This window comes from Pteronotus mesoamericanus, unplaced genomic scaffold (assembly GCF_021234165.1).
Source record: "Pteronotus mesoamericanus isolate MK-2021 breed Mesoamerican mustached bat unplaced genomic scaffold, CSHL_Meso_final contig_502, whole genome shotgun sequence".
Lineage (NCBI taxonomy): Eukaryota > Metazoa > Chordata > Mammalia > Chiroptera > Mormoopidae > Pteronotus > Pteronotus mesoamericanus.
This window is the reverse complement of record NW_026555187.1, coordinates 1591007-1603755: the sequence shown is the minus strand read 5'-3', so window position 1 is coordinate 1603755 and position 12749 is coordinate 1591007. Positions and strand designations below refer to the sequence as shown.

The 12749-nt window shown below is 56.4% G+C and overlaps 1 protein-coding gene across 1 annotated transcript in view; it reads left to right on the top strand.

Annotated features, from left to right (window-relative positions):
• Positions 1-12749, top strand: part of UNC13A (unc-13 homolog A) — a 56069-nt gene that overhangs the window by 3886 nt on the left and 39434 nt on the right. Inside the window, exons 2-7 of the mRNA XM_054578702.1 lie at positions 5405-5434; positions 6077-6176; positions 8038-8155; positions 9509-9632; positions 10244-10317; positions 11158-11212. Of these exons, the coding sequence (XP_054434677.1) occupies positions 5405-5434; positions 6077-6176; positions 8038-8155; positions 9509-9632; positions 10244-10317; positions 11158-11212 (501 nt within the window). The remainder of the gene's footprint in view (positions 1-5404; positions 5435-6076; positions 6177-8037; positions 8156-9508; positions 9633-10243; positions 10318-11157; positions 11213-12749) is intronic.

Sequence of the window (12749 nt, the reverse complement as noted above, 5' to 3'; positions counted from 1 at the left end):
TCAACAAAAAGCACTATTGTCCAGTATTCTACAAGCAATATTAAGGGCTTTTATGCTCATTGCTCTATTTAATCCTCACAACAGCCATTGCACAGATGAGGAAGACTGAGGCTCCAGGGGGCCAATGACTTGCCTAGTGCCACAGAGTCAGAGCTGTAGCTGCCTGACTCCACAGCCTACTGGGAGTGGAGGGTAAAGGTTGAACCTCCTCTCAGCCTCCGAGACCTGTGAGACACCCAGGCCCCTTCCATAGGGTGAGAATCTGTCTTGGGATTGCCTTCTTTCTTCATACACTCAGTAAAAAGACATATGATCTCTCCACTTATCATGGCTATTCTCCTGCCCCTCTCCCAAAAAGCCCTCACAAATCCCTCTGCCCCTGGCTTCCCCATTTCTAATACTGCCCAGCCAGGAAGGCTGTGCATTCGTGTCTTTGCTGTCACCATCTTCATAGGATGCACTTCAGGCTTGGCTCTGATTCATCTTCAGGGCTGTTATCTTAGATGCTCCCATAGCCTGCACCTCACTCTTCTCCCACATACAATGGGCTTCTTCTGTGAGGTGCCAACCAGGACGTTCTGAGTCCAGCATGTCTGGGTTTGAATACCGAAATCCACCACTTCCTGGCAAGGCCCATAACCTCCTCATTCCTCAGTGTGCCAAACTATAGAGTGGGCACACTAATAGCTCCTACTTATTAGGTTTCCTGGAACTCTACAATGAGATGAGGTGCACAGAGCCGTCAGCACAAAGTTTGTTCTGTGGAAAGGTTTAGTAAGTGTGAGCCAAAGACAGAAAAAAAACAATGATGCTGTTTTTATTCATGGGGCCTAAAAGCTTTCTTCAAGGGGTCCCATGGGTGTAAGACATTTCCTGAGAGCTCATTGTGTCCCCAGGGCTGAGGAGGGCTCATGAGTACACACACAGGTAGTAAAAGAGGTACCAAGTTCTTTGGACGTACACGGGACGGCGAGTTCAGCACCGTGGACAGCGCGCGGAAGTCGCGCCAGTGCGGTGAGCAGCTTCTGGGGTGGAGAAACGAACGTCAGCACCGTGGACAGCGAGGAGGGGCGCTGCTAGAGTTCCGAAACTTGGGCAGCGCCTGCGCCCCTGGGCTAGGTGTCACTGCAGAGCTCTGAGGAAGGAATGACGTCATTTCTTCATTTAACACTATTTAATGAGCACCTGCTATAGACCAGGCCTCGTTCTAAGCGATACCTGATAAACAAGAGACAGAAATCCCTTGTCAAGGTTTTTGATGTGGTTTTTTTTACAAGGCTCTGGCTTGTTTCTGTCTTTGGTAGGTGAAGAGTTCTTCCCAGATGCAAAACCAGCAGGACCAGTGTCTTTATCACAAAGCTTATGTCTGCCATCAATATCACATATGAAACTACCAAACATTCCAGAATTTATTTCAGAATTCACTAGGCTTCCTCTCCCCCACCTCCTCGGCCCTCCGCCTTGTAGTAACTTCTGACACCCAGTAAGCATGTCCTTTAGGGGAGGGGGCATTGAGCTGCTTCTCCTAAGGGCAGGAATCCTCTACTCCACCCCCACCCCCAGGCCTGGCAGGTCAGGGACCAAGTATCCCAACACCGGAGTCCACCTTCCAGGCCGGGAGCACATTTAAAACCCAACCAAATAAAAATAGTAATGAGCCCTGGCTGGTGTGGCTCAGTCGGTTACCAGTCAGGGCACAGGCCTGGGATGCGGGCCAGGTCCTCGGTGGGGGGGCGCGAGAGAGGCAACCACACATCGATGTTTGTCTCCCTCCCTTTCCCTCTCTCTAAAAATAAATAAATAAAAGTCTCTTTTAAAAATAGTAATGATACTATTAATAACAGTAGTAGTGATAGTGTAATAAGGCTGATCCTAATAATGATGAAGAAGAAGGGGGAGAGAGAGGGAGAGAAAGGAAGACTAGAGCAGGAAGAAGGGAGACCGGCTAGCTCTACCTCTCCCCATTTCCCAGATGGGGAAACTGAGGCCCAGGACCTGCGAGCGCCTATAGGAGTCCCTTGCCCCTGCTCCTGACTCCGCCGACTCTGCTGTAGCCAGCGTCTACCGGTGCAGCCACATCCATCTGTCAGCGCCGAAGGGCCCGAGACACCGCGGAGGCGCGGCGCAGGCTGCTGACCGGCCTGACGACTGTCCCCCGCGGCGTCCCTCGCCCGCCGGTCAGCAGCAGCACCGCCCGACCCGCCGCTCCCAGCGGTCCGGCTGCCCGCGCCCTCTGCGCCCTGGTTATAAATAGCCTCTTGCGTGTGACCAGGAGCTCGCGAGGGAGGAGGGGCACATCCGCCCCAGTGACCCCATTGCCCGGCAAAGGCGGGGGAAGGTGTCGGGCGCAGATGCGACGGTGATGGTGGTGAAGGGGACGATGACTCGGGATCATTTACCGACGGGAAGCCACGTACTGACCGGAAGACGGTGGCGAGGCGGGGGAAGGGGAGTGAAGGGGGGAGGGGCGGGAAGGGAGGGAGAGAAGGAGACTCGGTCCTTTCTTTGAGCCCTGCCGGCCCCTCCCTCGGCCCCTCCTTCCTCCAAGCCCCTTTCTCCTCCGGTCGCTTTCCAGCTACTGCCCCCCCGTGCCCCTCCCGCTCCCGGAGTCCTCTCCCCGCCCCAGGCGTCTCCTCCAGCTCCTAGAGCCCCGTGCCCGCCCTGAGCCCCCCTCCTTTCCCTGAGTTTCCGAGGGGAATGTAGGTTGAAATCTTTGCCCTAGACCCCCTGAAGCGGCCCGGGGGCCGGGAGCTGGGTCCCTGCAGCAGCCTCCCGCTGCCGGCCGGCCCCCAGCCAAGCCCGGTGCCTCTGGCCTCAGAGGCTTAGGGAGCGGGACAGCGGGGAGGGGAAAAGAGTGGGGACAAGAGCGACAGAGACAAAGGGAGAAGGGAAGGAAGGAGGCAGAAAAACAAGGACAGGAGTGGAGAGAAACAGAATGGGAGGAGGGAAACAAGAAGAGACACCACACACCCCCAAACTCCCTGCCAGGAGAGGATGGAGGACAGACTGGTCAGCTGGCCTCCTCTCTGAGCCCTGATCCCATCTGTACAAAGGAGACACGGTGGGAACTGCAGGATGGAGCCCGCGGAGGGTGGGACGGAGCTAGGCGCTGACAGCCCCTCGGTGCCCCCAGGGCCTGCCCTCTACCCCCCCGCAGCTTCCTCTGTCCAGCTCCTTTTTCCCAGCTCTGCCAGTTCTCTGCCCCGCCTGCCCTCCCTGGTGGAAATCTGCATGTCTCCCTCCTTCTGTCTCTCTGTGTCTGTCACTGACTTTCCTGACTTGTTATCTCCACCCCCTTCTTCCTCCTTTTCCTCTCCTCCCCGAGTGTGTCCCTCTGTGTGTGCGCCTTTCCCAGCTCCTATCTGAGGCTCTCCCACCATCCACTCCCCCCCCCCCCGCCTGCGCACCCCGCTTCAGGGTCATCAGGTTCGCAAGCTGGAGCGCCTGGCGCACACAGTCCTAAGTGCCCCTGTGCCTCCCTCGGCCCCAGGGGCAGGAGCCGGGCGGGTGAGCTCCTTTGGGCTGGGTATGAGAGGGTGGCCGCAGCAGACGATACAGGGGGACACAGAAGGAGACACACACACACACACACACACACACAGAGCCAGATCTAGAAGAGCAGGGAGACTGAGTCTGAGTGAGACAGAGATGGGAGCCCAGGGAGGAGAGCCCACTTTCCCGGGGCCACACAGCCTGGTAACCCAGACCTGACCCCACCTGACCCTCTCCCAGTGCTCAGCCCAGGGCTCTGCGGAGGTCACTCTACCCCTCAAACCCAGGCCCTGGGTTGGGGGAATATGATGCCCAGTCATTTGCATTTAAAGACTGGGTCTTTCAGAGGCGTGGAGAGGCTCTCACCCTGCAGCTCTGGGGCGCTGGCTCAGTGCTCTGTGAGCCAGCCCCGCGTGCAGCACCCCTGCCCCCCAGCAACAAACAGTGTTTACGGACAAGTATTTAGAACCACCCCACCTCCTTCCTTTCATGGGAAATCAGGTGATGGGTGCAGAGACATGAACAAGATGGGAGGCCGTGGTATTTGCCCAGAAAAAGGCTGAACGTGACTCTCAAAACAGAAGAAAGAATGAGCCACAATTGTTACTAGAAATTTATCCTCCAACTTGCTTGCACCCACTCTTCAAAACATACTAAAAAACACAGAGGTCAACAGAGGGTGTAGAATGCTACTATTTGTGTAGGAAAGAAAATAATGCACCTGTGCTCATGACGGCCGACGCCAGACTACCTGTCTCTAGTACCTGGTAATGTGGATGGCACTTGGGAGGGAGAGCGAGGGCTGGGGTGGAAAGAACTTTATTCCCATTGTATAATTTTTGGATTAGTTTGATTTTGTCAAATGTGTGTGTATTGCCTACTCAAATAAAAATATCCATTTGAAAATTTTTTTTAAAAAGGTAGCAGAAATGCGGAAAGAGGGAGGGAGGGCCGTTTGGTAACAGATTTTAGGTGGAGGTGGAGGGTGAATGGTGGAGAAAGATGCTGGGGGCAGCTGCGGGGTGCAAGGGCTGTTGAAAATGAAAGTGCAGTATCCTGTGGGAAAAGCCAGGGAAGGCTGGAATTGCTTTGAATCGTTAGGGCTGTGGGGTATGTAAAATCTGAAAGGACTAGACCACACAGGACCCCGACGTATGTTTGGGTTGCACCTTTCACGGGTGAATGGGACCACACAAGCCCTCACAACCTCCTGGTCAGGACTAGGATGTCCTGTTCTACCTCTTCTAGTCCCCTTTGAATATCGAACCCCAAACCTTGGGAGTGTTTGGCAGGACAGACTGAGCTGGACAGTGGGAGGAGAAGTCTTGCTAGCTTGACAGGGGGACGGCATCATTGGAGGCTGTCTCTCCCCTCTCCCCCATACACCCCCCTCCTTCCCAACCGCCCTCCTCCCTCTGTGGCAATCCTGGAGGGCTTCCTGTGAGAGGCCTTTCCTGCCACTTGCCCAGCTCCTTCTTTTAAATCTTGTTCAATTGAGGGTAAAGGCATAGATGGAGGGGAGGAGCTTCAGGGGGATTTGATATGGAGGGAGGAGGGGCAGGGATTATTCCCAGGGTCCAGATTCCTTCCACCCCTAGGTCTGCCTCTGCTCACCTGTCTGATGGCTTCTCTCTCTCCCTCTCATCCCTGCCTCCCTCCTCTCCCTATTTTTTCTCCTTTCCTTGTCTCTTTGTCTCTGTCTCTGATTTCGCCTCTGTCTTTATCTTGTTTTTATTCTTTCCTGTTTGGCCTCCGCATCTCTCTTTTGCCCTCTACCCTTGCCTCTGGCTTCTCCCTGCTTCTTTCTGTACCCCGCTCCTCTCTGTCTCTCTTGCTCTGTCTCCATTTTGGTGCCTCTCTCCTCCCCGTCTCTCTCCCCATTTCCCTTCCCTATCTCTGTCTCTCTCCACAGTCAAAAAAGCCAAGTTTGATGGTGCCCAAGGTAAGTGGCCTCTATACCTGTCCTGTCCTATGTTGTCTGTCTGTTTGTCTCTCCATCTGTTGGAGAGACCAGGAAGGGGGTCTGAGTCATTGGTGGGGGACTTGGGCTGTGTGTCTGCTAAGCGTCATGAAGAGTGTCAGATGTGGCCTATGGTCCCAGCAATCTCCTCAGCCGCCCCCTGAAAACCCCTTGGTGGGTGGGGCTCACTCTGAGACAATAGCCCTCCCCAGGACCCTTAGAGGTAGAGTGGGGTCTCTTAGATCAGGCTCCAGGTGGGGAAAGTGGGGCTCAGAGAGGTGTTGGCGTTTTTTATAGTCACTATTGTCCTGTCTGGGGCCTCAGTCTTTCTAGCTAAAAACCAAGGCTGTTGGACATAGTTATTTTCAAGCAGCAGGGTTGACATCCCCAAGTTTCACGTCTCCCTGCGCCAGGCCACTCCCTCATGCTCCGAGGGACTTGGCAGGGGGGGACATTGGGAGCTGGCCTGGGAGTGGGAGGGACACCCACAAGCAGAGCAGTGTGTTGGGCCTGGGGTGGCTGAGCACACACAGCCCTGGGGGGTCACAGCAGAGTGTCTAGAGCTTGGGAAGGGGCACCAGGGGTGCCTGAGCCCCCGCACTAACCCTGCTCTCGCCACCACAGAGAAATTCAACACATATGTGACCCTGAAGGTGCAGAATGTCAAGAGCACAACCATCGCTGTGCGGGGCAGCCAACCCAGCTGGGAACAGGATTTCATGTTGTGAGTCTGACTGGTCCTGCGCAGCCACCGCCCCTCCCCGGGCACCTTCCTGGTCCCAGTGGGCGGAGCTGAACACCCGGGTGGGGTGTCGTCTGGGACTTCCATTCCCCCTCCTTCTGCCCCATGTCTACCCATCGGCTTTGCCTCCAAAGCACTTCCCAAATCCAGTCACTTCCCTTTATCTCTGATGCCACCAGCCCCGTCTGCAGTGCCACCAGCCTCCACCCTGGCCTCCTGCTGCAATCTGCCTCTCGCAATCTGTTCTTCTCCAGGCAGTCAGAGGGATATTTTTAAAACTGCAAATCACATCCTTTCATTCTCCAAACTTGCCTGTGGCTCATCAACCTCAGATCAAAACCCACTCTCCTTGCCACAGCCCCCGACGAGGCCTGGCCCCTTTAACTTCCCGCCAGCATCTCCCTCCACCTTTCCTGGCTCACCTGCCCCAGCCGCAGCCCCCTCTGCGAGGCTCCTCCAACGCAGCCAGCTTGTTCCTGCCCCAGGATCTTTGCACCTGCTCTTTCCCCCCTGCCCCTCCCAGCTGGCTCCTTCTTATCCTCCCTGTCTCAGCTGTGTCCCTTCCCTGACCACTACTGCCAAGCTGCAATTGAGGAGTAATTTCAGGCCTTACATCCAATTGTTATTTTAGCCATTTGTGTGAATTCTGGACATATTTATGGCCCCGACCCCAGACTGTGAGCTCCAGGAGGGTAGGGCCTGGTTGGTCACTACTCTGACCCCCATGCCAAGCACGGGGCTTGACAGTCAACACTTATTTGCCTGATTGTTGAATGAATTCATGATCCAGACCCTCCTCTCGACCTGGAGCCATTCAGTTCCTCATAGTACACCCTGCCTGCTCTGATGATGGGAACACGTACCGTGCTCTCTGCTAAGGCTTCGATTAAATCAATTTGCCCACAACAGTAGGAGGGAGGATGCTGCTGTAATCCTCATTTTACAGATGAGGAAACAGAGGACCAGAGAGGCTAAGCCACCTGCTCAGTGTCATGCAGCCTCTACCTGGAAGAGCAGGGGTTTGGACCCAAGCAGCCCTCCACCCCTGAGCAGCGCAGAGCCTGGCTGGGGACTGTCAGCCCTGGAGGCCATGAGAGGACCCAGCTGGGATCCTGGAGCAGAGGAGCATCTGGGGAAGGGAGGGAGGAGCTGGCCCTACAATTCTCAGGAAGACATAAAGCGGGGAGGGACAAGGTGGTCCCCAAACTCCCTGAAAGCTAATAGCTGAATGACCAGGTTACAGTCAACAGTTATATTCAAGAACGTTCCTTAACATAAATCTTTGGCAAATTGGTCAATTCAGTGAATGGGACATTCACCAAGGTTTCCCCCCAAGTCTGCCTATTTATCCCCAAATCCAGAGTGGGGCCTGAGGGGAAAGTGCTCAGGGATGGGGTCATTCATGTGTTCAGGGGTGTCCCGGGGCAACTGGATAAAGATGACACTGGGAAGAATGGGGGCACCCAGGTGCCCTTATCCTGGCATAACAGGGAGCCACAAAGGTATTCGGGCACCTCCCTCGCTTAGAGAGCATTCTCGAGGTTTGAGGGTTTGAGGAGGCACCAGGCAAGTTGGAGTGCAGGAAGTATGTGCCATCCGTCTCTCCCCTTCCATCCAGCCTGGAACCCTGGTTCTTCTGTGAGGCCCTGAGCACGTCACATAGCCCCTGGCCTCAGTTCCCTATCTGTTAAACAGGGGTCGCTGTGTCACCTTCCTGGCCAGGACCCACCCAGGCCTGGGTTTGAACTTCAGTTGGCTGTATACCCTATGGTGAAGGAACTGGCTTTTCGAGTCTCCATTCTCTCACTCCTGCCCCTTCCTGCCCCCTCCCCTGTCTCCGCAGTGAGATTAACCGCCTAGATTTAGGGCTGACCGTGGAGGTGTGGAACAAGGGTCTCATCTGGGACACGATGGTGGGCACCGTGTGGATCCCCCTGCGGACCATCCGCCAGTCCAATGAAGTGAGTGGTGGGCTGAGGGTTGGGGAGGAATTGCCTGGGAGGGGCCCAGAGGCCAGTGGCCCAAACGAGATGGACATCTACCTCCATTCCTTGACAGTGTTCCTGTAGACATCTGGGGCTGCAGTGGCAGCTCCAAAGTCACCAGGGTCTGAACTCTTTCCATCTTATTTGCTCTTTCCTTCATGCACTTCCACCTCATGGCCCAGGATGGCTGCTGGAGGATCACCATTACAGTTGTATTTCCATCAGAGGAGGGAAAGGTGGCAAAGGATGGAGTTTGCCCTTCAAGTTAAAGGCCAAACCTGGAGGTTGCTCTTGGCACTTCATTCGCATCCCATTGGCCAGAACTTAGACATTTGGCTCCATCTAGCTGTAAGGGAGTCTGGGAAATGTAGCCTTAAACTCCACAGCCCTGGACCCAGCTAAAAATGTATTCCTATGGAAGAAAGAGGAAGGGATATTGCGGGCAATTAGCAGTTTGTGCAAGAGGAAGGCCACACAAGCCCTGAAGGTTCTAGATAACAACCTGGGCCTCCTGGCCTCCCCCTCCACCTCGTTCCCTTATGCTGAGCCCAGCAGAATCTTGTTACCCGAGGACCCTTTCCTACCCTGCTCCACATCGCCCTTGGGAGGCCTTCTTGACGGCACCCGCTCACATTGCCAGCCTCTTCTCCCTCCATGCCCCAGCCTCCACCCCTTACGGGCCCTGAGGGAGGCCTCTGAACCTTCACATAAGCTGTTCCCTGGGCTTCCAGTGTCCTTTCCATCACCTAAGCTCGGCCCCCATGTGCTATCCTCCAGGAAGCCCTCCCTAACCCCCACCCCCCCATACATGCAGAGGACCCTAGACTGCTACTTCCTCCCCTACCAGCCTCTCCCTGGGGCTGTGGAAAGCAGATTCCACAGAACATCATCCTCACTTGAGAGAAAGAAACTGAAATTCAGAGTGGACCGTGCCTGTGGAAGCGTTTATGTCCCTGAACTCAGGGGGACCGGTTCATTCACTTGAGGGAGGACTTCTTGCTGGATTGTGGGAGCACTAGGGCTTTTATGTGAAGCTAGGGCTGTGTAGCTGCTCTCAGCAATGCGAGTGGCTTCGTAACTGCCTCGCTGACTCCACAGGGCCCTCTCTCTGGATCCTTGACTCTGGGTTCCCTGGACAAGTCCCCCTGTTGCCCTGGGCTGGGGCCTTCCCTCCGAGTCTCAGTTTCCTTATCCGTGAGGTGGAGGTGCGGCCCTGGCTGCTGGGGCGCGGGTGAGGTGGGGGGAGGGAGACAACCCATGTGAGCAGGGAGCTGATCTGCCTCGCCGCGCCTGGGGCCTGACCCCTGTCCTCATCGCCCCTGCCCCCAGGAGGGCCCTGGAGAGTGGCTCACTCTGGACTCCCAGGTCATCATGGCAGACAGTGAAATCTGTGGCACCAAGGACCCCACCTTCCACCGCATCCTCCTTGACACCCGCTTCGAGCTGCCCTTAGGTGAGTTTGCGGGGCGCAGGACCCTTGCCCAGCCCCAGGAGAATGGTCAGGCCTGGGTAGGTCCCTGTGAGCCTCACTTTGAGGACAGGGTGTCCCCTCCCCGGAAGAGTGAATTTTCTGGGTTTCAGCGAGTTAGCTGAGATGTGCGCCTGCTGTGTGCAGAGCACGTTCCAGCGCCCGCAGCTTGCCAGTGGGAAGCAAATGCTTCCTGACCCAGGGGACGCAGGTCTGGGCTGTCCTGGCTGGCCCTTGGTGAGGTATTCGGCTTCAGGGGTGAGCTGGGGTTAGAAGAGAGACAGAGACAGAGAGAGGCAGTAGAGACAAACAAAGGCAGAGACAGCAAGAGGCCTTTCCACCTTTCCCGGAAGCAGCTTGGTTCCCCCACATCGTCCCTCCAAGGACTCACGGCTCCCCGCCACTGTAACGCCAGGGTGCACGTTCCCTCCCATTGCCCACCCATCCCCACGGCAGTGCGGGGCAGGGAGGGGTATCGGGTGCCCCGTGTCCCCACACCCACTGGAGGCCGGCCCCGTAGGCCTGCAGGATGCACTGGGTGGGTGCTGAGGGGACGGCGGGGGCTTCCGGGCTCACCGCCAGGACTCCCCTTCCAGACATTCCCGAGGAGGAGGCCCGTTACTGGGCCAAGAAGCTGGAGCAGCTGAACGCCATGCGGGACCAGGATGAGGTGCGTGTTGACACGGGGGCTCTTCCTTCCTGTGTCTGTCTCTCTTCGTCTCCCCATGCCCTCTGCTCTCTGTCTCCGTTTCTCTCCCTGCTTTTCTTTTCCTATATCCGTGTCTCTAACTCTTCATAACCCGACTACATCAGTGACTCATGGGGTCCAGTCTCCAAGCAGGATGTCAGCCAGGAACAGTCAATTACCAATGCAATGAGGATTTCAATCCCCCCAAGTCCTGCCTTTGCCAAACAGCCTCTTTGAGAGAACATGCAGGGGCCCTGAAGCGGTTCTCACACCCCTGTGCCCCACCCCTCAATTCCTCAGGTCACACTCTCAGGCTTTCTTAAGAGTCCTCTTCCCGCACCAGCCTCAGCCCCTGCACCTCCGTTCTTCCGTGCCACCCTCCCTCTTCTCGGCTCTGTGCCCCCACAGTGCACAGGCCCCATGTGGCCCAGAAGTCAGCCTTTAAAAGGTGAGGGCAGGGAAGAAAGAGCGGGCGAGACTGCAATGTCCTTTAGTGAGAGGCGGAGGGCGAGGGGACAGTACTCACGTGTGTGTCATTCTTGTCCCGCCTCATTTCTCTGTCTGCCTCTCCCTCCTCTCTCTTCTGTTTCTTTCCCTCACCTGTGTCTCTTTCTCTCTTTCCTGTATGTTTCTCCCTGTCTTTCTATATGCATCTCTGCCTCTGTGAACATCTTTATCTTTCTCCTCCAGAGGAAGGGGATTCGAGAGGCATGTGGCGGGGGCGGTGGGGCGGGGGCAGGATGGGACCCAACCGAAGACCGTCCCGGTCCCCTGGCATCTGGCCCCCCCTGAGATGCCCCCTCTTTCCTTCCCTCCCCTCAGTATTCCTTCCAAGATGAACAAGACAAGCCTCTCCCTGTCCCCAGCAACCAGTGTTGTAAGTACCTCTCCATTCCTTCCTTGGCACCCCTTCCCCGCCCCAGGCTGTTGTGTGTAACAGGTCCGCCCCGCTCCAGGGGTGCGGGCGCTCCGAGGGGCCGGTCAGTGCTCACGGTGTGGCGGAGAGGAGGAGAGAGCTGGGGCTTGGGTGTGAGTCCCGCCCTGCACTGTGGCCACAGGCGGCCAGCATCCCTCTCTGATCATTGGAGTGACCCTCTTTGAGCCAGTGCATCCGACAGCCCTTCACTCGGAGGGGTTCCAGGACATCTAGAGGCCTAAAAAACATTTGGCAGACGCTTTCATTCTATTAACCAAATCCTAGATGACAGCCCCTTCCACAGGGCCGGCACGGGCCCCTACGCAGCCCGCAGTCAGAGGGAGCAGACGGGCACTGGCAGCCGGGCCAACCCGTGTGAAATAGGCGCACAGACGATGCACAAAGGCTGTTTCGTTCACCCGTTTTCTTAGATGAAGACACTGAGGCCCAGGAGGAGAAGCAACTTGCCCAAGGTCACACCCCTGGCAGGAGGCAAAGCCAGGATTTGAACCTAGGTCTCAGGGACTCTTTCTACTGCACTGCGTCTTTTTGCTGCTGCTGATCACATTCCTCTGCCTACTGCCCCTCCATCAAGGCTGGAGTTTTCAAGATTGTTTACGTCCCTTGGCCCTGCAGACACTCACATGCACTCAGACCAGGTCTCCGTGGGCCAAGGAGACGTCTCTTTCCTAAAAGTTCCTCCCGAGTCCTCTGGGGTGGGGAGGAAGTGACAGATCGTAGTCTCGGGGCACGACCCAAACCCATGACACTTTGTCCCCACCGCACGCTTCCACTGCCTTCTTCTGTTCCATTTTCTTCCTCATCCCCGTTTCCTCCCTTTCCACCTCTCTCAGCCTCCCCTGTGCCTGTTTTTCACGCCCCCCCCCCATACGCCCGGTGCTGACGGAGCCTAGTGGGGGAACTGCAGCTGCGGGACCCTGTTCTGCCCTAACTCAGGGCATGTTACTAAGAAAGCCCCTAGACTTCCCTCCTGGGGAGGAGCCGTCACTGCCCAGAAGGAATTATAAGCGCCCTCCGGCCAATGGCGTCACTGAAGACTGTGGTGGGGGAAGGGCCAGGCAAGGCGGCGGCAAGAGCAGGTGACAAAGAGCACCTGGGCAGGGGGACAGAAAGGACAAGGGTTCAGTTTGGGAACGGAGACCCACCCCCAGCATTTACCTCCACGTCCTCTTAGGAACGTCCGTGGAGGGGTCAGCCAAGGCTCAAGGAGTCAGGATTCTGGTCCGAGGCATTTTTTCCAGGGTGCCAGGCACTGGGGTTGAGGAAGGGAGACGTGGTTCTCTTCCTGGCCCTGAAGCTCAAAGGCTGTGTGACCTGAGGCTGCTCATGCCGCCTCTCTGAGTCCTGCTTCTTCACCTGTACAAGGAGCAGGATGATAGAAACCCACCCAGCAGGGGTGTTTCAGAATTTAGGATTTCCAGTTCCATATTTCTCTCCTTGTGCACGAGACAGGGGCGGGAAGGAGAGGGGAGTGCCG